Genomic DNA, 27,681 nt, shown 5'->3' with positions numbered 1-27,681 from the left:
TCCCATTGACTTCTTTTAGCTGCCTATGATAAAGAATGAGAAGAGAGAGCTGAGTTAAATAGTCAGATTTTAAGCAGCATATAGAAATATTTTCAATTCAGGACTTGTGCTACGTTAGAAAACGTAACTCATCCTCTTTAGCTGGCAAAAGTATCTCAAAGTAAGAGACAACCTCAGGCAAAAAGTCAAATCCAGGATGTTTCCAGTAAACTATGGCCTCAGGGTCAAGATCAAATTAAGGGTGAAACTATAGGCTCTGGCCGGTAGGCTCAGTGGTAGACCGTCAGCCCATGTGTAGATGTGCCGGGTTCAATTCTCAGCCAGGGCACACAGGAAAAGTGACCATCTGTTTCTTCACTCCTCCCCCTACCCTTCTCCCACCTCTCCTCCCGCAGCCAAGGCTCAGTTGAAGAAAGTGGCCCTGGGCTCTGAGGATGGCTCCAAGGACTCGCCTCAGGTGCTAAAAGAAAATAGCTCATGCAAAGTATAGAATGGTGACAACAATTCCAGTGCCATGCGGACTTTTCCTGTGGGGAACTTTCCTGGACTCCTGCTCCCTGTGACAGCTCCTAACAGACTGAACTGTGGTTGGGTTGCATTTTTCAGGGATTTGGCATGGTGATGGGGCCAACTTGGACTTGGTGAACATGTTAAGGACACTACTCTTTTAGGGATTCTTGCTGTATTGGCCAAGAGTTTGCTTAAAGGTTTTTAATCACTGTAAAAAAAAAATAGAGGACTGGATGAAGAAGATGGGGCACATATACACCATGGTATACTATTCAGCTAGGAGAAATGATGACATCGGATCACTTGCAGCAGAATGGTGGAGTCTTGGTAGCATTGTGTGGGGTGAAATGGGCAAAACAGAAAAAAACACGAACTGCAGGATTCCACACATTGGTGGGACATAGAAGTGAGACTAAGAGGCATGGACGGGAGTGTGGTGGTTATGGGGGGTGGGGAGAGGGAAGGAGGGAGAAGGGGAGGGGGAGGGGTACAGAGAGAACTGGATGGAGGGTGGCGGAGGACGATCTCTCTTCGGGTAATGGGTATGCAACAGAACTAAATGACAAGATAACCTGGAAATGTTTTCTTTGAATGTATGTACCCTGATTTATTGATGTCACCCCATTAAAATAAAATTAAAAAAAAAAAAAAAGGCCCTGGCCGGTTGGCTCAGCGGAAGAGCGTCGGCCTAGCGTGCGGAGGACCCGGGTTCGATTCCTGGCCAGGGCACACAGGAGAAGCGCCCATTTGCTTCTCCACCCCTCCGCTGCACCTTCCTCTCTGTCTCTCTCTTCCCCTCCCGCAGCCAAGGTTCCATTGGAGCAAAAATGGCCCGGGCACTGGGGATGGCTCTGTGGCCTCTGCCTCAGGCGCTAGAGTGGCTCTGGTCGCAACATGGTGACGCCCAGGATGGGCAGAGCATCGCCCCCTGGTGGGCAGAGCGTCGCCCCATGGTGGGCGTGCCGGGTGGATCCCGGTCGGGCGCATGCGGGAGTCTGTCTGACTGTCTCTCCCTGTTTCCAACTTCAGAAAAATGCAAAAGAAAATGAAAAAAAAAAAAAAAAAAAAAGAAAATAGCTCAGTTGCTGACAACAGAGCAATGGCCCCAGATGGGCAGAGCACCGTCTTGTGGAGAAGTGGTCCCCAACCTTTTTTGGGCCACGGACTGGTTTAATGTCAGAAAATATTTTCACAGACCGGTCTTTAGGGTGGGACAGATAAATGTATCACGTGACCGAGAAAAGCATCAAGAATGAGTCTTAGATGGATGTAACAGAGGGAATTTGGTCATTTAAAAAAAATAAAACATCATTCAGACTTAAATATAAATAAAATGGAAATAATGTAAGTTATTTATTCTTTCTCTGCAGATCGGTACCAAATGGCCCACGGACCGGTAGCGGTCCGCGGCCCGGGGCTTGGGGATCACTGCTATAGGGGTCTTGCAGAGTGAATCCTGGTTAGTCTGGGTGGATGCAGAGTCTGTCTCTCTGCCTGCCTGCTTCTTAAAAAAAAAAGGTTAAAACTACAAGAACAGAATCGAAAAGATGGCAGCGGAGTAGGCAGATGCACAGACGCCCAGCTCTCACCACCAAACTGGAATACAAATCAATTTAGGAAAAATCAGCATGAAAAACCAACTCTGAACTACAAGAACAGCTCTCAAAAACCAAGGAGCAAAGAAGAAGCCACAAAAAACCTGGTAGTGAGCGCCTGAATCTCCCCTGCTTACAGGAACGGAGAGGGGGGGGTGAGGCTGAGAGTCCAGAGGGGATCTCACACAAGGCAAAAGAGCAGAAACTACTGCTCACAACCACTTGCCTGGCGACCAGAGAGCGAGGTGTGTTGAAAAGACCAGCTTATCTCCCAAGTGGAAAGGACAGGGAGAGGGACAGACTGTGAGGGGCTAGGAATGCAGAAGACAAACTAAAAAAGCTGACTCATCTGTGCTGGAGGTGGCCATAGCTGGGGGAGGGACCGAACCTTTCACAAAACAGAGCTGAATTGCTTCCGGATCAGAGATCTCCGGACATCTATCCAGCTCCAATCAGCATAACAAGACACAGCTGAAAACAAGAAGTGGGGAGGAGGGGCAGTAACTCAGGTCTCCACGGAGATCTGAGATACACCTCCCCCTACTGAAGCTGAGAAAACACCCTGCCCCCAGAGAGATTATTTGGCTAGAGGCCTTCTGAGTCTCAGGTTACACCAGAGGTCTCAAACTCGCGGCCCGCCCACCAATTTTGTGCGGCCCGCAGACTGGCCCGCAGATTAATCCACGAAGTTTGATTAGTCTGCGGGCCGCACAAAATTGGTGGGCGGGCTGCACGGTCGCGAGTTTGAGACCCCTGGGTTACACCCACCGCATTCCTGGATAGAATTTCAAGGAAGCCCCCTGCTGATTTCAGTAAAAAGACTATCACCTGTTAAGAAAACAAACAAATCAAGACTTCAAAGCTGCCCTAATCTGAAAGTGGATTACAGATAACAGCTGATACCAATCCAAGAAGACCTAGAAATAACTGAAAACTGGAGGCAGACAACACCAAGCCTAGACTCAACCAACTCTACAAATAAAAAACCCCAAAACAGACAATGAGAAGACAAAGAAGTGCAATCCAAATGAAACCACAAGAGACACCTTCAAAAGATGAACTGAGTGATATGGAAATAATCAAACTTCCAGATGTGGAGTTCAAAATAATGATTGTAAGGATGCTTAGGGATCTTAGAACAACAATGGATGGTCATTATGAACACCTAAGTAAAGAAATAGCAAGTATAAAAAAGAATCAGTCGGAGATGACAAATACAATATCAGAAATAAAGACCACAATGGAAGGAATTAAAAACAGGATAGATAGAGCAGAGGATCGAATCAGCAAGTTGGAGGACAACTGGAATGAAGGCATGAAAGCAGAGAAGAAAAGAGAAAAGAGACTCAAAAAGTCAGAGGAAACCCTTAGAGAGCTCTGTGACAACATGAAGAGAAATAACATCCGCATCATACGGGTTCCTGAAGAAGAAGAAAAAGAACAAGGGATAGAGACTTTGTTCAATCATATCATAGCTGAAAACTTCCCTAAATTAATGCAAGAGAAACTCTCACAAGTCCAAGAAGCACAGAGGACTCCATTAAAGAGAAACCCAAAGTAACCTACACCAAGACACATCATAATTAAAATACCAAAGCTAAGCAATAAAGAGAAAATATTAAAAGCTGCAAGAGAAAAAAAAGTTATCACCTACAAAGGAGCCCCCATAAGGATGACATCCGACTTTTCAACAGAAACACTTGAGGCCAGAAGGGAATGGCAAGAAATATTCAAAGTAATGCAGAACAAGAACCTACAACCAAGACTACTTTATCCAGCAAGGCTATCGTTTAAAATCGAAGGAGAAATAAAAAGCTTCCCAGACAAAAAACAACTCAAGGAATTCATTACAACCAAACCAATGCTGCAGGAAATGTTAAGGGGCCTGTTGTAAACAGATCAAAGTGGGAAAAGAATATAGCAAAAAAGGAATACACCTTTAAAGAAGAAAATGGCAATAAACAACTTCATATCAATAATAACCTTAAACGTAAATGGATTAATGATCCAATCAAAAGACATAGGGTAGCTGCGTGGATAAGAAAACAGGACCCATACATATGTTGTCTACAAGAGACACACATTAGAACAAAAGATACACATAGATTGAAGGTAAAAGGATGGAAAAACATTTCATGCAAAATAGAAATGAAAAAAAATCATTTTTTCATTTGAGGTGGTCTTTTGAGGGTGGTCACTTGGTCTTGAGGGTGGATCGGGGTAGAAGGGGGTAGCAATACTTATATCAGACAAATTGGACTTTAAAACAAATGATATAGTAAGAGATAAAGAGGGCCACTACATAATGATAAAGGGAGTAATCCAACAGAAAGATATAACTATTATAAATATCTATGCACCTATTATAGGAGCACCCAAATATATAAAGCAGACTTTGATGGATTTAAAGGGCGAGATCAACAGCAACACTATAATAGTAGGGAATTTCTTTTCTTTTCTTTTCTTTATTTTATTTTTATTTTTTTTTAGTAGGGGATTTCAATACCCCACTAACATAAATGAATAGATCTTCAAGAAAGAAAAATAACAAAGAAACAGCAGACTTATTGGATACACTAGATCAACTCGATTTAATAGATATCTTCAGAACCTTTCACCCTAAAGCAGCAGAATATACATTCTTTTCAAGTGCTCATGGTACATTCTCTAGGATAGACCACATGTTAGGGCACAAAAGTGCTCTCAACAAATTTAAGAAGACTGAAATCATATCAAGCACTTTCTCTGATCACAACGGCATGAAACTAGAAATGAACCACAACAGAAAAGCTCAAAAATTCTCTAACACATGGAAACTAAATAGCAGCTTGTTAAATAATGAATGGATTAAGAATCAGATCAAAGAAGAAATAAAAAAATTCCTAGAAATGAATGACAATGAGCATACAACAACTCAAAATTTATGGGACACAGCAAAAGCAGTACTGAGAGGGAAGTTCATAGCACTACAGGCACACTTTAAGAAGCTAGAAAAAGCTCAAATAAACAACTTAACCCTGCATCTAAAAGAATTAGAAAAAGAACAGCAAGTAAAGCCCAAATGTAGTAGAAGGAAGGAAATAATAAAGGTCAGAGCAGAAATAAATGACATAGAGGCTAAAGAAAATACAGAGGATCATTGAAACTAGGAGCTGGTTCTTCGAAAAGGTAAACAAGATTGATGAACCTTTAACTAGACTCACCAAGAAAAAGAGAGAGAGGACTCAAATAAATAAAATTAGAAATGAGAGAGGAGAAATAACAACTGACTCAACAGAAATACAAAATATTGTAAGAAAATACTATGAAGAACTGTATGCCAAAAAATTAGACAACCTAGATGAAATGGACAAATTCCTTGAAACATACAATCTTCCAAAAATTAATCTGGAAGAATCAGAAAACCTAAACAGACCGATTACAACAAATGAGATCCAAACAGGTATCAAAAAACTCCCAACAAAGAAAAGTCCAGGGCCCGATGGCTTCACAACGGAATTCTACCAAATATTCAAAAAAGAACTAACCCCCCTCCTTCTCAAACTATTTCAAAAAATTCAAGAGGAAGACTTCCAAGCTCCTTTTATGAGGCAAGCATAATTCTGATTCCAAAACCAGGCAAAGACAACACAAAGAAAGAAAATTATAGGCCAATATCTCTGATGAATATAGATGCTAAAATCCTCAACAAAATATTAGCAAACCGGATCCAACAATATATGGAAAAAATCATACACCACGATCAAGTGGGATTTATTCTGGGGAGGCAAGGATGGTACAATATTCGTAAATCAATCAATGTGATTCATCACAGAAACAAAAAGGAGAAAAACCATATGATAATTTCAATAGATGTAGAAAAAGCATTTGATAAAATCCAGCACCCATTCATGATCAAAACTCTCAGCAAAGTGGGAATATAGGGAACATACCTCAACATGATAAAAGCCATCTATGAGAAACCCACAGCCAACATCATACTCAATGGGCAAAAATTAAAAGCAATACCCTTAAGATCAGGAACAAGGCAGGGGTGCCCCCTTTCACTACTCTTATTTAACATAGTCCTGGAAGTCCTAGCCACAGCAATCAGACAAGAAGGAGAAATAAAAGGCATTCAAGTTGGAAAAGAAGAAGTAAAACTATCATTATTTGCAGATGATATGATATTGTATATAGAAAACCCTAAAGTCTCACTCAAAAAGCTACTGGATCTGATAAATGAATTCAGCAAAGTGGCAGAATATAAAATCAATACTCAGAAATCAGAGGCATTTTTATACACCAACAATGAACAGTCAGAAAGAGAAATTAAGGAAACAATCCCCTTCACAATTACAACCAAAAAAATGAAGTACCTAGGAGTAAACTTAACCAAGGAGACTAAAGACTTGTACTCGGAAAATTACAAAGCATTGATAAAAGAAATCAAGGAAGATACAAACAAGTGGAAGCATACACCGTGCTCATGGTTAGGAAGAATAAACATCATTAAAATGTCTATTTTAAGGCCCTGGCTGGTTGGCTCAGCGGTAGAGCGTCAACCTGGCGTGCGGGGGACCCGGGTTCGATTCCCGGCCAGGGCACATAGGAGAAGCGCCCATTTGGTTCTTCCTCTCTGTCTCTCTCTTCCCCTCCCGCAGCCAAGGCTCCATTGGAGCAAAGATGGCCCGGGCCCTGGGGATGGCTCCTTGGCCTCTGCCCCAGGCGCTGGAGTGGCTCTGGTCGCGGCAGAGCGTCGCCCCTGGTGGGCGTGCCGGGTGGATCCCGGTCGGGCGCATGCAGAAGTCTGTCTGACTGTCTCTCCCCGTTTCCAGCTTCAGAAAAATACAAAAATAAAAATAAAAATAAAATGTCTATTTTACCCAAAGCAATCTATAAATTCAATGCAATACCAATTAAAATACCAATGACATACTTCAAAGATATAGACCACATATTCCAAAAGTTTATATGGAACCAAAAGAGAACACGAATAGCCTCAGCAATCTTAAAAAAGAAGAATAAAGTGGGAGGTATCACACTTCCTGATATCAAGTTATACTACAAGGCCATTGTACTCAAAACAGCCTGGTACTGGCATAAGAACAGGCATATAGATCAATGGAACAGAACAGAGAACCCAGAAATAAACCCACAGTTCTATGGACAACTGATATTTGACAAAGGAGGTAAGGAAATACAATGGAGTAAAGACAGCCTCTTTAACAAATGGTGTTGGGAAAATTGGACAGCTACCTGCAAAAAAATGAAACTAGATCACCAGCTTACACTACTCACAAAAATAAACTCAAAATGGATAAAAGACTTAAATGTAGGCCGTGAAACCATAAGCATCTTAGAAGAAAACATAGGCAGTAAGCTATCCGACATCTCTCGGAGCAATATATTTGCTGATTTATCTCCACAGGGAAGTGAAATAAAAGACAGGATAAACAAATGGGACTATATCAAACTAAAAAGCTTTTGCACAGCTAAAGACAACAAGAACAGAATAAAAAGACAAACTACACAATGGGAGAACATATTTGACAATACGTCTGATAAGGGGTTAATAACCAAAATTTATAAAGAACTTGTAAATCTCAATACCAGGAAGACAAACAATCCAATCCAAAAATGGGCAAAAGAGATGAATAGACACTTCTCCAAAGAGGACATACAGATGGCCAATAGGCATATGAAAAAATGCTCAACATCACTAATCTTTAGAGAAATGCAAATTAAAACCACAATGAGATATCACCTCACACCAGCCAGAATGGCGCTCATCAACAAAACAACACAGAATAAGTGCTGGCGAGGATGTGGAGAAAAGGGAACCCTCCTGCACTGCTGGTGGGAATGCAGACTGGTGCAGCCACTGTGGAAAACAGTATGGAGATTCCTCAAAAAACTGAAAATCGAACTGCCTTTTGACCCAGCTATTCCACTTTTAGGAATATACCCCAAGGACACCATAGAACGGCTCCAAAAGGAGAAATGCACCCCCATGTTTGTGGCAGCATTGTTCACAATAGCAAAGATCTGGAAACAGCCCAAGTGTCCGTCAGAGGATGAGTGGATTAAAAAGCTTTGGTACATATATACTATGGAATACTACTCAGCCATAAGAAATGATGACATCGGATCATTTACAATAACATGGATGGACCTTGATAACATTATACGGAGTTAAATAAGTAAATCAGAAAAAAACTAAGAAGTATATGAATCCATACATAGAAGGGACATAAAAATGAGACTCAGAGACATGAACAAGAATGTGATGGCAACAGGGGTGAGGAGTGGGGGGAGGGGGATGGGGTGAAGAAGGCGAGAGGGGTTGGGGGAGGGGAGGGACACATGAAAATCAGATAGAAGGTGACAGAATCAATTTAACTTTGGGGGAGGGGTACACAGCACAATCAAATGTCAAAATAATCTAGAGATGTTTTCTTTCAACATATGTACCCTGATTTATCAATGTCACTGCATGAAATTTAATAAATAAATTTTAAAAAACTACAAGAACATTTATTAAGAGGAAGATGGTGCCTCATGTACTCATACTGCTAGACAAAAGAAATTCTAGAATCTGAAGGGTGTTGTCCCACAGCACCCTAACTAGCAGACCAAAGTAGAGAGAGGCGTACCTCCAAGAGATTTGGGGGTGAGGTTATTGATTAGATGAGGAATGGTTTATAACTTAATATACAGAAAACCCACAACATTTTTAAAGAAGTTACATTCACTTATTCCCAAAGGAACAGAAGTTAGTTCAAAATGACAAAAAGTTTGTGGGCTCTCAAATTTTTCAGAAGTAGGAACCAGGCTGAAAAAGCTACTCAGTTGCGAATGTGAGCTATTTTCTAATAAACTCATGAAGAGATGATCAACATCATCAGGCTTTAGGAAAAAACAAATTTAACCAATGAGATACTAATTCACACACACTAGTATGGCTATAATGAAAAAGACAGACAATAGCAGGTTTTGGCAAGGGAGTGGAGAAATCAGAACCTTCATTCACTCTGCACGTGGGACTATCAACAGTACAGCTGCTTTAGAAAAGTTTGCTAGTTCCTCAAAAACTTAAACATAGTATTACCATATGACCTAGCAATTCCACTCCTGGACACATATACAAGGGAATTAAAAACATGTGTCCACACAAATCTTGTATATAACTGTTCATACTAGCATTATTTATAGTAGCCAAGAAATGGAAAAAACCTAAATGAGTCATCAAAACATGTTGCAATCTACAATTAAACACTATTCAGTCATAAAGAAGAATGAAGAAGAATGAAGAAGAATGAAGCACTGATACGTGTTACAACATAGATGAATCTTGAAAGCATGCTAAGTGAAATGTGCCAGTCTCAAAAGGCCACATGAGAAGTATAAGTACAACGTGTTGCCCTGAATTTTGATTCTGGGGTCAGGAAAACTCTTTGAGGAAATGTCAATTCAGCTAATACCCACGAATGTGTAAGAGGCCAGCCAAGCACAGCGTGGGAAAAGAGCATTCCAGGAAAACATGCTTATGACAGCCTGCAGAGGCAGAGAGCTTAGCTGTGTGAGGAACTGTGAGGCCAGCATCGCTGGAATGTCAGACACCGCACCAGGTGAAGCTGGAGAAATAGGCCAGTTTATTCAGGGCTTTACAGGTTATTATTCCAGTCTCCACACGGATTCTGAGAAATAAAACAGCCAAGTTGGCAGATAAGGTTCACAATATTACCTTTATTACCTATAAAGCTAGGTCAGAAGACACAGTTTAGTTGAGAGGTAAATGAGCTTGCCACTCCTAATCTCCACCATCACCTCCCAGTCTAAACTTTGGAATAGGCTCTTTGAAGCAAAGTTCCAGCAAATACAAATACCCAGATGCAGCCTCCCATCGTCCAGACGGAAAAGGAGAGAGGAACACACTTCTTTGCCTGGCATCTTTGATAGATCAGCTCTATCCAGTCAAAAACCATGCACCAAAAATTATCTTTACCTCTATGAGAGGAACAATCAGTGAGGCAAGACTCCAAAGCACTTAGGGTAACAGCTCTCCTCCTGGAAACCAGGGTGGTAGAACTAAACGAATTCCCGCCCAACAGTTAGATTCAGGAATTTTAAAGGAAAGCTATTACAGGGTTTTGAGCAAAAAAGGCCTGATTAATATTATAGAACAGGTGGAAAGTGAACTGAACAGGAGCAAAAGTGGAAGCCAGGAAATGACTGAAATTAGAGCGGACTGCTTCTGGGGTAAGTTTACAGGAATTCAGATTCAAGCTCATAAAGACACTTATTATGTAACTGAAGTCCAGAGGTAGGGCGGGCTCCAGATGGGCGAAGATCCCCAGCTCAATAATGTTGGTAGAGTCTTTATGTCTCAACTATTTACTATTCGTGGTGTGTTTCATGCTGATTTCTATTACGATGGTAAGTTGGCTACCTATATTACTGCAGCTACATACTTTGATGTCCAAATATTACAGTTTTAAGGTAAAAATCTTCTTTTGAGCCATATTAGATCACTTGCCCACACATTCGGAACAATATTGAAACAGCACACAAACCACACTGACCAGTTTAAAACTGGTGCTGCTCCCTTAAAGCAAAATCAGTGATTAATACAATCCTTGAATTATTTTACAGAGACAGCCTTGCATGAGTGCCACCTTTGTCTTCCAGCTACCCCGAGAACCAAAGGATTGGGACATGACCGGAAATTGAACACTGGAACCCTTTCAGAAGCAAAGAGTCTGTTGTCCAGGAAGATTCACTGCTGAAGCATCTCACTATAAACAGCCAAGTTCCGGCCCTGGCCGGTTGGCTCAGTGGTAGAGTGTCGGCCTGGCGTGCAGGAGTCCAGGGTTCGATTCCCAGCCAGGGCACACAGGAGAAGCGCCCATCTGCTTCTCCACCCCTCCCCCTCTCCTTCCTCTCTGTCTCTCTCTTCCCCTCCAGCAGCCAAGGCTCCATTGGAGCAAAGGTGGCCTGGGCGCAGGGGATGGCTCTGTGGCCTCTGCCCCAGGCGCTAGAATGGCTCTGGTTGCAACAGAGCAACGTCCCAGATGAGCAGAGCATCGCCCCCTGGTGGGCGTGCCAGGTGGATCCCGGTTGGGCACATGTGGGAGTCTGTCTGACTGCCTACCCGTTTCCAACTTCAGAAAAATACAAACAAACAAAAAAAACCCTAAACAGCCAAGTTCCCAAACTCTCCACTCAAACTTGCCCTGCCAGTGCTTCTGCATACCCTTTGACCCCAACTCTTTCAAACCCCATGGGAGACAGGCTGTAAGCCCTTATAGCCTAGGGCTTAGTTTAAGACTAAGCTCTTCCCCTCACCCTTCTAAAACTAAGATCTTCCACCCTTGACTACTGCATGGTGGGGTGTGGGTGGATGCACTCTTACGAGGATTCTTGTTTATGCCTCTCATGTGTGACTTTGTATCAGACTTTCTTATTTGCATATGGCTTTGCACTATATAATAAAGTAGACCAGGGGCTTTGCTTTTGCTCTTGCAAGCTATTGGCATTGAAGACCTCCCGATCCCATCCTTTTTCTCTTTGAGTCTATTTCTTCATACTGCACGGTTCTCACTTAGGACCTAGATAATAACTAGCCACGCTGGTTCGCAGCAAAACCCTCTAATTTGAAACTCTTGGGAAGTTTGGGCTTTTGAGCAACAACTTTCTGTTTCTTCTTGAGGAATACTGTACTAGCAATAAAGCAACCTTAGTTTCTCAGTGTTCAGTGTTTGGTTTTGCAAGTGGTAGGTGGATGAACTCTTCTGTTCTGTGCTAATACAAATCATCAAGGGAACCACAAGTGTGGATTAATTTATTCTAATCTATCTCGGCCGAGGAATGGTGTTAGCTTCCACGTGGCTGTATGGGTTCCCCAAACTATAAAACTTGGGGCTCTGGTGGTCTAACAGAAAGAAAAGATATTAACTGAAGACTAAGTAAAAACTGGCCAGATCAACACCAGATTGACAGCAATTGGAGATGACTTCATTAATAGTTTTTAAAACACAGTTAAAAGGAAAATATTCATATTTAACTAGTTTGTTTCTAGGTATGAAACTTCTACATATCCTATAATGAATTATAAATTTTAAAGAAATTTTCCCCCAGCCTGACCTGTGGTGGCGCAGTGGATCAAGCAGCGACCTGGAAATGCTGAGGTCACTGGTTCGAAACCCTGGGCTTGCCTGGTCAAGGCACATATGGGAGTTGATGCTTCCTGCTCTCTCTCTCTCTCTCTCTCTCTCTTCTCTAATATGAATAAATAACTAAAAATAATTTTAAAAAATTGTTTAAAAAAGTTTCCCCCCCAATTTTTAGTTGTTGTTACAGAGAAATACAACTCTTCTATTTTGACTTTGTATTGACATTTCTAAATTTACCTATAAATTATAATAATTTATATGTAGCCCTGGCTGGATAGTTCAGTTGGTTATAGCATTGTCCCAAAGCGTAGAGGTTGTTGGTGTGTTCTCCACTCAGGGAATATACAAAAACATATCAATGTATTTCTCTCTTTCTCTCTCTCTCTAAAATCCATAAATAAAAAAAATTTAAAAATATTTTATATGTAGAATCTTTTTAATTTTCTATATAATAACCATATTCTCTATAAATAAGTTATTTTGGCCCTGGCCGGTTGGCTCAGTGGTAGAGCGTCGGCCTGCAGAAGTCCCGGGTTCGATTCCCGACCAGGGCACACAGGAGAAGCACCCATCTGCTTCTCCACCCCTCCCCCTCTCCTTCCTCTCTGTCTCTCTCTTCCCCTCCCGCAGCGAGGCTCCATTAAAGCAAAGATGGCCCAGGCACTGGGGATGGCTCCTTGGCCTCTGCCCCAGGCGCTGGAGTGGCTCTGGTCATAACAGAGCGACGCCCCGGAGGGGAAGAGCATCGCCCCCTGGTGGGCGTGCCGGGTGCATCCCGGTCGGGCGCGTGTGGGAGTCTGTCTGACTGTCTCTCCCCATTTCCAGTTTCAGAAAAATACAAAAAAAAAAATAATAAAAATAAATAAAGTTATTTTTTCCATTCCTATCTTTTACCACTTTTTAAAATTGACATATAATTCAAATACTATACACTTCACCCTTTTAAAGTGTACCATTCAACGGTTTTCAGAATATTCAGAAGGTTGTGCAATCATCACCACTAATTCTATACTGCCCACAAACATTAGGGGATATTTCAAAACAAACATGAAGTGATAAAATATTCCCTAATGTTTGTGAGCAGAATTAGGGGATGTTTCGAAATGAATATGAAGCTATAAAATATCCCCTAATTTTTGTGAGCAGTGTAGAAAAATTTCATCATCCCAAAAAGAAACCCTGTACCCACTAGCATTTATTGCCTATTCTCTACTCCTGCCAGCTCCTGGCAACCATAAACCAACTTTTGACCTAACACACTGCTTTTGCTAAAATTCATTTATTAAATAATCACTATGATGCCTGACCAGGCAGTGGCACAGTGGATACAGCGTCAGACTGGGATGTGAAGGACCCAGGTTCGAAACCCCAAGGTCACTAGTTTGAGCATGGGCTCATCTGGTTTGAGCAAGACTCACCAGCTTGAGCCCAAGGTCGCTGGCTTAAGCAAGGGGTCACTCGGTCTGCTGTAGCCCCCTTGTCAAGGCACATATGAGAAAGCAATCAATGAACAACTAAGGAACCGCAACAAAGAATTGATGCTTCTTACCTCTCTCCCTTCCTGTCTGTCCCTATCTTGTCCCTCTCTCTGTCTCTCTCTGTCTTTGTCAGCCCCCCCCCAAAAAAAATTGATAAATAATCACTGTGATGTTATTATGTGCCAGGCACTGTTTCAGTATTAGGGATCCGATATTAAAGAAAACAAAGTTCCTCCCTTTGAGAAACAAAGAAAAGTAATTTAAAACTATCTGTACAATACAAAAAATGCATAGTCAGATACATTATCCAATATATGACTGAGTAGGATGCAAAAAATGTGTATATTTTTACAACAAAACATGGGACTCCAAAGAAGTTTCCTTGTTGGATCAGGTCACTTTGTTATGTCTCATCTTTCTAGTGATAGACTGTCACTCTGCTCTGCTGCCACAGCCCACAAGGTACTTCACAGAAAAAGGCTGAGAAAACGATATGATGTTTATTTATCTAATAAATGATAGATATGATTATACATGGGGTTACCAAGCCAAAAAAGTCTTGGTTTCTAGCCTAGCCACAAATACTGCCCAAGGCAATTAATTATAAATTAACATACAATAGCTTCATCCATCCACTCAACAAATATTTATTGAGCCTCTCCTTATTGTACTGAGAAAGACACAAAAATATGTAAGACACATGATCTTGGTCTTACATTTCTTACTCAAACCACTAGAGTATATAAGCAAGTATAGTAACATATGAGAGTTTCAAATAAGACATAGAAACGGCAAATCACTTCTAGAAAATAAAAAAAAATTTCTATATGAAAATTTATTTATTTTGTAAACAAAATAAAATCCTTTATAAAAATGTTTATATCAGCCTAAAATCTACACTTTGATCATCTAAGTCTTTGGTATCTGCAAATCAGAGATCAGATACAAAAAAAAAAATGGTTGAATTCCCATGCCAGCCATGTAAACATAAATAACTGTACTGACTTACTTCTCAGCGCCTCCTTCACCTGTGCCTTGTGGTTAGCAGCGTGATACCAGGTGATCTGGGCGCCATCTTCTGTAGTGATCTGGTTATTTCGCAGAAAATACTGCAGTATATTTTCACTCCACGATCCTAAAATAACACCATTTCTGTGAAAAATAGGTTGCTTTATATGGAGTAAACATTTTTTAATAAAAATGGGCACAGTATATAATAAGAGAGAATAATAAAGTAATCAAGAAAAACATGAAATTTTAAAAAGTGAGAACAACATTATGATGTGGCAGGTATTTAATATATATAAATATGTAAACATGTATATATAATGTAAGTAATAATTAGTAAACATATAGGATAGTCTGGACCTCAGAAGCATGAAAAAGTATATATGAAGAAAAAAACTGGTAAGAAACAGATATTTTATAGCTGGAATTTTTGAACTGTGTCGTCCCCAATCCTGGCCCCATAAATAAGTAAAATATATGTAAAGTCAAAACTATATTTAAAACTTCTAAATTTTGTACAATTTAATTGTTTCCTCCACCTGAAGCCTGATTCTATATTTACATTAACAATTTAGAAGTTTAAATTACACTTTTTTTTTTTTGTATTTCTCTGAAGCTGGAAATGGGGAGGCAGCCAGACAGACTCCTGCACGCGCCCGACCGGGATCTGCCTGGCAGGCCCACCACGGGGCGATGCTCTGCCCATCTGGGGCATCGCTCTGTTGCAACCAGAGCCATTCTAGCGCCTGAGGCAGAGGCCACAGAGCCATCCTCAGCGCCTGGGCAAACTTTGCTCCAATGGAGCCCCGGCTGCGGGAGGGGAAGAGAGACAGAGAAGAAGGAGAGGGGGAGGGGAGGAGAAGCAGATGGGCGCCTCTCCTGTGTGCCCTGGCCGGGAATCGAACCTGTGACTTCCGCACGCCAGGCCGACGCTCTACCACTGAGCCAACCAGCCAGGGCCTTAAATTACACTTTTAAGCATATTTACCTTCAGATTATGAGTCTCAGCAACATTTATGTGACTAAGTAAAATCCTGAGTTAATATTCACAGATTTATCTAGCATGTAAAAATATATATAATTCCCATATCTATCAACTACTTTTGGCAGACCAGGTTTTCTCTTAATTAAACATTAAAATATGAGTTAACTGAAACTAAAACACTGGATTCCAGGTCTACGCCAAATTATGCCATAACCTACAAAAACAAAGAGAAAAAGCTGAAAACAGTTACCTATATAATCTCACATCCTTAATTCTCTCTCTCTTTTTTTTTCTTTACAGAGAATGAGAGTCAGATAGAGGGATAGACAGGGACGGACAGGAACGGAGAGATGAGAAGCATCAATCATTAGTTTTTCATTGCGCATTGCGACACCTTAGTTGTTCATTGATTCCTTTTTCATATGTGCTTTGACCGCGGGCCTTCAACAGACCGAGTAACCCCTTGCTGGAGCCAGAGACCTTGGGTCCAAGCTGGCGAGCTTTGCTCAAACCAGATGAGCCCGCACTCAAGCTTTCAACCTCGGGGTCTCGAACCTAGGTCCTCTGCATCCCAGTCTGACGCTCTATCCACCACACCACTGCTTGGTCGGGCTCACATCATTAATTCTTGTTCATTTATTTAAAGATCTAAGTGCCTACTAAATGGTTATAAATTCCCTGTCATGACATTGTGTCTGTTAAAAATGGCTACCATAAACTGCTGATAAACACTGAAAAAAAGTAAAATTTGATTATTAGCAACTACTGGGTATATTGGGCTACAGAATAAAGTAAAGGAGAGAATTAGCTGTAGCATCCACTACCCTAAAGCAGTTTCCCATCCAAAACATGTGTCCCTATTTAGCATATGCAATAGAGTCAGAGACTTTTAGATAAAAATACTTGGCTATCATTTTAAAAATATTTAAGTTACACATTTTTAGAAGGCACATTAATTATTGGTTATAATAGACATGTCCAATAATGGGAAAATAATTAAAGCCCAGTACATGCTCAAGATAAAATATGTGACTGATGTGGATGCTAAGAATGAAGTTTTTGAGATACACTGGAAGATTCACAAGTAAGGTACTCATGCATGTTACCAGAAAAAAAACTAAATGTTAGTAAATGGTGCATACTGGCTGTGCCTATAGCACCATTCAACTAAACGTGCTGCAGTCAAAAATTTTATAAGGGAAATTTACATATTAATAATAAAATACCGTGACTCCAGAAATTTTAAAATTTTATGTAAAAGGTTCTCCTTGCCCTGTTAATGGCTAAAACTGCTGCTACCTTGCCTGACTTGTGGTGGCGCAGTGGATGAAGTGTCGACCTGGAACACTGAGGCTGTAGGTTCGAAACCCTGGGCTTGCCTGGTTAAGGCACATATGGGAGTTGATGTTTCCTGCTCCTCTCCCGCTTTTCTGTCTCTCCTCACACTAAACTGAATAAATAAAATCTTAATTTTTGTGTGTGTGACAGAGACAGAGATACAGAGAGAGGGACAGACAGGGACAGACAGACAGGGAGAGAGATGAGAAGCATCAATTCTTCATTGTGGTACCTTAGTTGTTCATTGATTGCTTTCTCATATGTGCCCTGATGGGGGGTGGGGGGCTACAACAGAGTGAATGACCCCTTGGGCAAGCCAGTGACCTTGGACTCAAGCCAGTGACTTTGGGCTTCAAGCCAGTGACCTCTGGGCTCAAGCCAGTGACCCTGCGCTCAAGCTGGTGAGCCTGCGCTCAAGCTGGCAACCTCAGGGTTTCAAACCTGGATCCTCTGCATCCCAATCTGACGCTCTACCCACTGTGCCATCTCCTGGTCAGGCTTTAAAAAAATATATAAAAAACAAACAATGCTACCTTATACTTAGCCACAACTGTATATATCTATAGAATTTAAGAAGACTCCAATTATCCAAGATCTAGGATGTTAGTACTATTTAAGAGAAAGGTAAAATTTGTTGCCATTAAAAATTTTTTTTTCATTGATTTGGGGAGGGGTGCGAAGGGAGAGAGACAGGTAAGAATCAACTTGCTTCACCTAGTTGTTCCATTTAGTTATGTACTCATTGGCTGCTTCTCGTGTGTGTCCTAATCAGGGGTGGAACCGGCAACCTCTGACACGCCAAGTCAATGTTTTATCCAGTGAGCCACCAGGCCAGGGCTGCAATTTTTTAAGTTAAGACATTTAGGGGAGCAGTTTTAGCTCTATAGAAAAATAAACCTGAATGAAAGGTACAGCGAGTTCACACATGTCCTTTCCCCCATTTTTATATCTTTTTGTGATGATGAAAGGTTTTAAAATTGATTGTGATGACAATTATACAACTCTGAATATACTAAAAACCAATAAATTATAGGGTTTAAATGATGGCAAGTATACTATACTTTTAACTATATTTTCTTAAAAGTCAGAATTGTTAGAAAATATACCAAAAAGGTACTATTGGTGCCCCTGAGTGTTGTAATTATGTAGATTTCTTTCCTACTTCAATATACTTTATAAATTGTTCTATAATGAGCATGTATTATGTTTACAATCAGGAAAAAACTGAAACTGAAAAAAGGTTGAAGGCTACAAGGTTAATATACAAAAGTCAATTGGAGCCTGAGTGGTGTGGCGCAGTGAATAGAGTGTCAGCCTGGGATGCTGAGGACCCAAGTTCAAAACTTCAAGGTTGCTGGCTTGAGTGTGGGCTCACCAGCTTGAGTGAGGGTTCACCAACTTGAGCATGGGATCACAGAAATAACCCCATGGTCGCTGGCTTGAGCCCAAGGTCCATGGCTTGACCAAGGAGTAACTGGCTCAGCTGTACTCCCCCACCCCTGGTCAAGGCATCTATTAGAAAGCAATCAATGAACAACAAAGGTGCTGAAACTATGAGGCAATGCTTCTCATCTCCCTCTTGTCTGTCTCTCTCACTTGCTAAAAAAATAAAAAATAAAATAAAATCTTGATCCTTTTAAAAAAACCACATCAATTGCATTCCTATTTACAAGAATGAACAAGTGGACTTTGAAATGAAAATAATACTATTTACATAGCCCCAGCTGGTTGGTTCAGTGGTAGAGCACTGGCCTGGTGTATGGATGTTCCAGGTCCGATTCCTGGTCAGGGCACACAGGAGAAGCGCCCATCTATTTCTCCACCCCTCTCCCTCTCATTTCTCTCTCTCTCTCTTTCTCTTTCTCTCTCCCTCTCTCTCTCTCTCTCCAATCCCCCCTCCTCTAGCCATGGCTCAACTGGAGCAAGTTGGCCCCAGGTGCTGAGGATGGTTCTATGCCCTCTACCTCAGGTGCTAAGAAGAGCTTGGTTGCTGAGCAATGGAGCAATGCCCCAGCTAGGCAGAGTATCACCCCTAGTCGGCTTGCTGGTGATCCTGGTCAGGGCGCATGCAGGAGTCTGTCTCTGCCTCCCCTCCTCTCACTAAATAAAAATAAATAAATAAGAAAATAATATCATTTACATTAGCACCCCCCAAAATGGAAATACTTAGGTATAATCTAACAAAATATGTACATCTCTATGAGGAAAACTGCAAAACTCTGAGGCATGAAGTAAAAAAAAAAAAACTAAACAGAGATATTCCATGTTCATGAAGAGAAAGACTCAATATTGTCAAGATGTCAGTTCTTCCCAACTTGATCTATAGACTCAAGCAATCCTAATCCAAAACCCACCAAGTTATTTTGTGCATCTTGACAAACTGATTCTAAAGGTTATATAGAATACAAACAAACAAACAAACAAACAAAACGCCCAGAAAAGCCTACATAATATTGAAGGGGAACAAAGTAATTACAGTACCCAACATCAAAACTTACTGTAAAGCTACAGTAATCAAAACAGTGTCGTACTGGTGAAACAACAAACAGATCAATGGAACAGAATGGAGACTTCTATTAATAGAGTCAACTCATCTTTGACAAAAGAACAAAGGCAATACAATGAAGCAAAGACAAATCTTTCAACAACGATTCTGGAACATCTGGACATCCACATATACAAAATGAATCTAGAAACAGACCTTCACCTTTCACAAAAATTAACTCAAAATGGATCACAGAACTAAATGTAAACTGAAAAACTATAAAACTCCTAGAAGATAATATAGAAGAAAATCTAGATGACCTTGAGTGTGGCAATGACTTTTCAGATATGTACCATAGCCTCTATTCATGAAAGAAATAACAGATTGGCTGTATTTAAGATGAAAAACTTCTGCTTGGAGAAAGACATCAAGAGAATTAGAAGAGAAGCCATAGACTGGGAGAAAATATTTTCAAATTATCAGATAAATGACTATCCAAAATATAAAAAGAACTCTTAAAACCTAACAATAGGCCCTGGCCGGTTGGCTCAGCGGTAGAGCATCGGCCTGGCGTGTAGGAGTCCCGGGTTCGATTCCCGGCCAGGGCACACAGGAGAAGCACCCATCTGCTTCTCCACCCCTCTCCCTCTCCCTCTCCTTCCTCTCTGTCTCTCTCTTCCCCTCCCGCAGCCGAGGCTCCACTGGAGCAAAGATGGCCCCGGGGCTGGGGATGGCTCTGTGGCCTCTGCCTCAGGCGCTAGAATAGCTCTGGATGCAACAGAGCGACCCCCAGAGGGGCGGAACATCGCCCCCTGATGGGGGTCTGTCTGACTGCCTCCCCGTTTCCAGCTTCGGAAAAATGAAAAAACAAAACAAAACAAACAAACAAAAAAACCTAACAATAAGAAAACCTAATTAAAAAATGGGTCAACAACCTTAACAAACAATTCACCAAAAAAGATAAACAGATGTCAAGTGTATAAAAAAGTGTTTCACATTATGTGTTACGTGAGAAATACAAGATAACAGAATACAACTACACACCTATTAGAATGGGCCAAAATCCAGAATACCGATAACACCAAATGTTAATAAAGATGTAAAGCAACAGGAACTCTTATTAATTGCTGGTGGGATGCAAAATGATGCAGACACTTTAGAAGATAGTTTGGCAGTTTCTTAAAAAGCTAAACATACTCTTTACCATATATATTTTACCCAAGAGTTGAAAACTTATGTCCACACAAAACACTGCACATAGATGTTTACAGCAGCTTTCTTCACAATTGTCAAAACTTGAAGGCAACCAAGATGTCTTTCAGTGGGTGAATGAATAAACTGTGGCACATTCAAATAATGAAATAATATTTGATGCTAAAAAGGAGTTATAAATCCATAAAAAGACATGGAGTAACCTTAAGTACATGTTACTAAGTGAAAGCAACCAACTTGAAAGGTGACAGAATATATGATTCCATCTACATGACATTCTGGAAAAGGCAAAACTATGGAGACAGTAAAAAGATCAGTGGTTCTCAGGGATTGGGGAGAGGAAAGGAATGAACAGATGGAGCACAGAATATTTGGAGGGCACAGAATTTATTTTGTATGATATCATAATGGTGGATATACGTATGTCGTTATGCATCTGTTTAAACCCACAGAACGTACAGCACCAAGAGTGAACCCTGGTAAACTGTGGACTTTGGGAGATTATGATTGCCAGTGCAGGTAAACTGTAACTCTAACTAGGAATGTTGATAATGGAGAAGTTGTCCGTGTATCCAGGTAAATGATTTCTACCACTCAATTTTTCTATGAATCTGAAACTTCTCTTTAAGTTGTTTTTTTTTCTTTTAAAAAGGGCTCAGCGTTCTTGCCCATTTTTGGCCTCCCCAAACGCTTTTTTCTCTTAAAACCCACGCGGGAACCAAGGTTTCAAGCCAGTGGATTGTGGGCGTGCGCTGAGAATGTGAATCTCGAGGATCTAAAAAAGGGAGGGGTGCTACCCAGAGGAGTCCCTCAAAGCTGCCTTAACACCCCCCCAACCCCTCCCGCAAAAGCCCAGAGAAAGTGCAGAACGTGTAGCCAACTCTGCAGAGCCGAGGACCTGCACTTACCCGGGCCCCCAGCGGTCGCTGCCATGGTGACGGACGCCCGCAGTCCGCGCAAGCGCTAAGCGGTGGGCACAGCGGGTGTCCTGTCCCAGGTGCCGTGGAAAACCGGAAACAACTAACGACCTCCTAGGACTGCCTGTTCGTCAGTTTTCGAAGCGGAGGCGGAAGTCGCGTCAGGTCGGAGTGCGCACGCGCACAGGCAGTGGCTGTGTTCACCTGCGCGCGGACTCCGTGGCGGGTTCCGACGTCCAAGTGTCCTGCGATTGTTCTCTTGAAAGGTAATGAGACAACAGGTAGTTCTTTTTTTTTCTTCTTTTTTTTCTTTTTTTCTTTTTTTGTATTTTTCTGAAGCTGGAAACGGGGAGAGACAGTCAGACAGACTCCCGCATGCGCCTGACCGGGATCCACCCGGCACGCCCACCAGGGGGCGATGCTCTGCCCCTCCGGGTCGTCGCTCTGCCGCGACCAGAGCCACTCTAGCGCCTGGGGCAGAGGCCAAGGAGCCATCCCCAGCGCCCGGGCCATCTTTGCTCCAATGGAGCCTCGGCTGCGGGAGGGGAAGAGAGAGACAGAGAGGAAGGAGGGGGGTGGGGTGGAGAAGCAAATGGGCGCTTCTCCTATATGCCCTGGCCGGGAATCGAACCCGGGTCCCCCGCACGCCAGGCCAACGCTCTACCGCTGAGCCAACCGGCCAGGGCCGAGACAACAAGTAGTTGTAAAGATCGCCGGGTCAGGGAAGACAGAGGCAGAGAAGGAAACCCAAGATTAAAAGCAGTTATTGGTGTGGGGTACAGATTTCCAAATATGTTTTCTCTTTTAAATTTCAGTAACATCTTAAAATGATATGCAATCATTTCCTCATAAAAATGAGTGTTTCTGCCCGATCTGTGGTGGCGCAGTGGAAAAAGCGTTGACCTGGAACACTGAGGTCACCGGTTCAAAACCCTGGGCTTGCCTGGTCAGGGCACATAAGATCAGCAACTATGAATTGATGCTTCCCACTCCTTCACCTCCACCTCTCTCTCCCTCCTCTCTCTAAAATCAATAAATGAAATCTTAAAAAAAAAATTTTTTTTAATGAGTGTTCTGCAAAAGAGTATGGAGCTAGTAACTTGAAGGTTTCCTATCCCTGTCTTCTCTCTTGACCAGTGAGGGTGCCCTCAAGAAAGCACCCCTCTCCTAGCCACTGATTTTCACGCCTCCAGCCTTCTTTGCCCTCAGTTCCTTACTTTCTGCAGCCACTCGGATGGAGAAAGAACGCCGCAGAACCAGATTTAGCTGAATATTTTCTGGTTCTGAATAATACTGGTATTTTCTGGTTCTGTGACTAATAACATTCACTCTGTCAGATGTAAAGTTAAGATAACAGTACATCACCTAAAACTTTAACACAAAGGCACCTCTTCTCACCCAGCCCTTCACATTTTAATATACTGAAGTCTTTCTTGACTTGAGTTATAATTATTTCTATCTCTCTTCAATCAGGCGTTCCTGTTCTCTGCATGTACTCTAGCTTAATCAAAAAGATTCCTTGAGTTTCAGAACACACTAAATTTTAATGACTCGGTTAATTTGCAGTTCTCATATGTATTAGATCTATATACGCTGAAATCCCATCAAATAATGTTATACCTTTTTAAAAAAAATTTCAGTGGTTATACATATTTTAACTAACTTACAAGGTGAAAAAACAGTCTATTCTGTTTACTCAGATATTACCATTTCTGTTGCTCTTCTTTCTGTCCTGGCATTTCACTGTTTCCTCTGCTATCATTTCCCTTACCTGTGAATGTTCTCTAGCATTTCCTTTAAAAGCAGGTCTACTGGCAATAAATTCTCTTGGCTTCCCTTCTGAAAATATATTTATTTCAGTTTATTTCCTGAAGGATATATTTGGTAGTTAAAGGATTCTGGGTTGATAGCTGTTGTTTCTAAGCACTTAATACCTAATTGTCCCACTGTCTCTAGCCTCCATGGTTTCTGAAGAGATGCTGTCCATAATTTAAGTCTTTGTTCTTTCACATGCACTGTCATTTTCCTCTGGTTGTTTTCAAATTCTTTTCCTTGTGTTTAATTTCATCAGTTTGGCTATGATGTGCCTGCGTATGATTTTTGTTTGTTTCCTTTATGGAGTTCACTGTGCCGATAGACTTGCTAAATAAAAAGTTTAGGTAAAAGATATAATTTTATGTAAATATATGTTTCACCAAGTTTTGAAAGTGTTTAGCTATCATTTCTTCAAACATTTTTTTCTTCCAATCTTTTGGGACTCCTATTGTAGGGTGGTCAGCAATGGGGGAAGTCACGTGAGGAACCCAGACTCGGGAACTTTGGCTAGAACCGCCCACAACCATGCGCGCCAAAAGAAACTTCCCAGGAGTCCTTTGGAAAAAAGTGACCGTCTGCCAGCCAGTGAGATTTCACCACGTCATATTAGCTCGACCACCTTAGGGACCCTTTAAATATCTCCCACAGGGTCACCCCATGTGACTTCCCTGGCCTCTGTCCCTGGGACCAGAGAACCTCATCGGGCGGGATGCGCTCTGTACTCAATAAAGCCTTTTATTGTTCCACACTTTGTGGCTATGCCCCTTCCTTCTTCCTCAGCGGGGAAAAATACCTTATATTTGGTGCTGAAACCCAGGAGAAGTCAGAATCCACCCACTTTGGCTCACGGTGCGGTAAGTCCCCTGCCTCCAGCCTCCCCTCCCCTCAGTTCTTTCCACTGAGACTCCCTGTCCGAAAGCACAGCTGTGTCAGGGACCTCGTTTCCGTTCTGTTCCGAGTGTTTGTGTGCCCGTGGAGACGTCCCGAGCACATCCACTTTACTTAAGTGGCCAGAGTTTGAGTTGCAGGACTGCAGTTCTCAACTCTGACCACTCCGAGGACTGAGGGCGGCCGTGGGGCACAGGAATCTAAACCTAATCCAAAAACACTCCTGGAGTTGCTTTGTCCGAAATCTCTCCCTCCCTGAAGAAGAAGAAACTGTTCTTCTCCTCCGCTGTGGCCAGGCCACAGAACCCACTGGATAATCGAACCAGCTGGCCTCCTGAAGGGACTTTCAATTTTAATACCCTCACCAATTTAACTATCGCCAAAAGAACTGGGAACTGGTTGGAGATCCGTTACATTCAGGGCTTCTAGTTATTCGCGCTCCTGTCCTAATCTCTGTGCTGCCTGTCCTACCACACAGGCCCTTTTTGGCCAGAGAAACCTCACCTAAAACCTCCACTCCTGATTTTTCCTTCTCCGCCAAATCCCAACTCTCTCCCCCTCCTGCCTGACCCCCGGGGCACCCCTCTCTCGGGACCCCTCTCTGGTCCCTCTGCAGACTTCTTCATTTGGGTCTCTTCCCTCCAAGAGCCCCCTCTCCTCCCTTCGCTGGATCCTGTTTCTCATTCACCTGCAAATACCATTCTCTCTTTCTCCTCCCCTGCTGGCCAGGGGCCCCTCCCTTCTCCACTGTGTTCTTAAGCCCCTCCTCCATCAGGCCATTCTCAGCCTGCCATTTGTCCTTACACCAGTTTGCAGGATGCCCAAGGCCCAATCCCAATTTTCTTGCAGGAAGGCCTGGCCCTGTCCTGCCTCTTGCTCCAGTGTTTCCTGCCAGATCTGGGTGCCAGGCTCCCCAGGAACCCACCTCCTCTTATTCTCAACCCCCAAGCCCCTATGCAGGACCTGTAAACATGGCATTTAAAGTTTTTATTGATCACGGTTAGTAGGAAATGGCCGAGGCTGTTCTCCAGGCCCACATGCAGCAGAAGGTAACACTCCAAACCCAGGCTCTTGTGGCAGCCCTGAGGCCGGCAGAGCGACAGGGGCAAGGCACAGGAAGTGCCCGACCCAAGTCCAAGCCGCAAAGAGGAATCCCACCAGCAGCTTGCTTTAAGTGTGGCAAGCAGGGTCATTGGTCCCAGCAGTGTCCCTGCCCGTGACTGCCCACTGAGCCCTGTCCTGACTGCAAGCAGCCTGGTCACTGGTGGAGCGATTGCCCCCTTTGGGCAACAGGCTCATCCTCAGTGTCTCTACGTGGAGGACAAGCCACTCAGATGGGAGTCCGGTCCAGCCAGGCGGGCCCACCACTCGAACTCCTAGACCTCATGAATGGCTGACACGGCCTGGACTCGGAGACCCCCCATCATCCTCCCAAACCCAGGGGAATGCTGCAGGAACAGGTAAGTCCATCTCATTTCTTGTGGACACAGGAGCTGCCTTCTCTGTTTTGCCATCACACTCTGGACCTCTAGTTCCCTGATGGGTCTCGGTTACGGGAGTGGATGGGACCCCTTCCATTCCCCTTCATACACCACCTCTGACATGCAGTTTTTCCCCTTTGTACGCCACTCCTGGCATACAGTTTTGCCTCAAGTTTGCTGGGCCCTACCCTTCTCCAGCTCACCAAAAGGCTGGACCCTGCAGAGCCCCCTATTACTCCTCTTTTCAAAAAAAAATCTTTACAGGACGGCATCCGTGAAGTTTCTCAACTCATTGCCAAACAGATGTTCCTCCTGACACCCCTCAAAGCCACCACCTGCCCATCTCCCCCTCCCCACCACACCCCTAATCAGCAGGAAGTAGCCAGACGAATAAGCGGCACCCCTAATTAACACAAAAGATCAGAATGTAAGGTGGTCAGCAATGGGAGAAGGTCATGTGAGGAACCCAGGCCCGGGAACTTTGGCTGGAGCCACCCACACTCGGGCGCGCCAAAAGAAACTTCCTAGGAGTCCCTTGGAAAAGAGCGACCGTCTGCCAGCCAGTGAGATTTCACCACGTCATATTAGCTCAACCACCCTAGAGACCCTTTAAATATTCCCCACAGGGTCACCCCATGTGACTTCCCTGGCCTCTGTCCCCCAGACCAGGGAACCTCGTCAGGCAGGATGTGCTGTACTAAATAAAGCTTTTATTATTCCACACTTCTTGGCTCTGGCCCCTTCCTTCTTCCTCAGTGGGGAAAAATACCTTACACCTATGACATGAATATTAGACTTTTTGATATTGTCCCACAGGTCCTCAAAGCTTTTTTTTAAAAAAAAGATTTTATTTATTGATTTTAGAGATTGGAAAGAGAGAAAAAGAGATGGGTTGGGGGGGCAGGAGGAGGAAGAGGAAGTATCAACTCAGCTAGTTGCTTCTTGTATGTGTCTTGAACAGACAAGCCCAGGGTTTTGAACCAGCAACTTCAGCATTCCAGGTTACTTTATCCACTGCACCACCATAGATCAGGCAAAGCTTTTTTGTCCCCACTTTTTTCTCTTTATTATTTAGACTCTATGGTTTCTACTGATGTATTTTCAAATTCCCTCAATCTTCCCTTGGTCATGTCCATTCTACTATTATTGTATTTTTCAATTCTAAAATTTCCACTTTTAAAATACACACACACACACACACACACACACACACACACATTCTATTACTTTGGTTAAGACTTCTTTTCATTCATTTCGATTGTGTTTACCTTTGCATTGTGGAGCATGATTAAAATAATTCACCGCCCTGGCCATTTGGCTCAATGGTAGAGCATCGGCCTGGCGTGCAGGAGTCCCGGGTTCAATTCCCGGCCAGGGCACACAGGAGAAGCCCCCATCTGCTTCTCCACCCCTCCCCCTCTCCTTCCTCTCTGTCTCTCTCTTCCCCTCCCACAGCCAAGGCTCCGTTGGAGCAAAGTTGTCCCAGGCGCCGGGGATGGCTCTGTGGCCACTGCCTCAGGCACTAGAATGGCTTTGGTTGCAACAGAGCAACGCCCCAGATGAGCAGAGCATCGCTCCCTGGTGGGCGTGCCGGATGGATCCCAGTCAGGCGCATGCGGGAGTCTGCCTCCCTGTTTCCAACTAAAGAAAAATACAAAAGAAAAAAAGAAAAAAAAAGTAAAATAATTCACATTGTCTTTTTCTGATAATTCTAACATTTGGGTAACCTCAGAGTTGGGTTTTTTGTTCATTTGTCTTTTTTGTTGAAAGTTTAGATTTCCCTAGTGTTTTGCATGTTAATTTTTTTATTATTTC

The 27,681-nt window shown here is 42.7% G+C and overlaps 1 protein-coding gene and 1 long non-coding RNA gene across 5 annotated transcripts in view; one reads left to right on the top strand and one right to left on the bottom strand.

Moving 5' to 3' along the window:
• FAM151B (family with sequence similarity 151 member B) overlaps positions 1 to 21,811 on the bottom strand; it is a 59,155-nt gene extending 37,344 nt beyond the window's left edge. For 3 of the 4 annotated variants that reach the window (XR_010731111.1, XM_066273671.1, XM_066273669.1), the window contains exons 1-2: positions 21,674 to 21,811; positions 14,747 to 14,872 (exon numbers count right to left, since the gene is read on the bottom strand). Coding sequence is in view for 3 of the 4 variants with exons in the window: in XM_066273671.1 (XP_066129768.1) it covers positions 14,747 to 14,872; positions 21,674 to 21,698 (151 nt within the window). In the remaining variant the exon portion in view is untranslated. The remainder of the gene's footprint in view (positions 1 to 14,746; positions 14,873 to 21,673) is intronic. The other variant, XM_066273672.1, reaches the window with a different exon arrangement.
• Positions 21,812 to 21,827: 16 nt separating this feature from the next.
• Positions 21,828 to 24,326, top strand: LOC136333958 (uncharacterized). Its single transcript, XR_010731112.1, has 3 exons — positions 21,828 to 21,948; positions 23,952 to 24,082; positions 24,278 to 24,326. It is a non-coding gene; the product is annotated as an uncharacterized lncRNA (long non-coding RNA).
• Positions 24,327 to 27,681: the final 3,355 nt, after the last annotated feature.

This window comes from Saccopteryx bilineata, chromosome 4 (assembly GCF_036850765.1).
Source record: "Saccopteryx bilineata isolate mSacBil1 chromosome 4, mSacBil1_pri_phased_curated, whole genome shotgun sequence".
In the NCBI taxonomy this organism is placed as follows: Eukaryota; Metazoa; Chordata; class Mammalia; order Chiroptera; family Emballonuridae; genus Saccopteryx; species Saccopteryx bilineata.
Note: the sequence above shows the minus strand (reverse complement) of the source record. Positions and strands in the feature narration are given on the sequence as shown.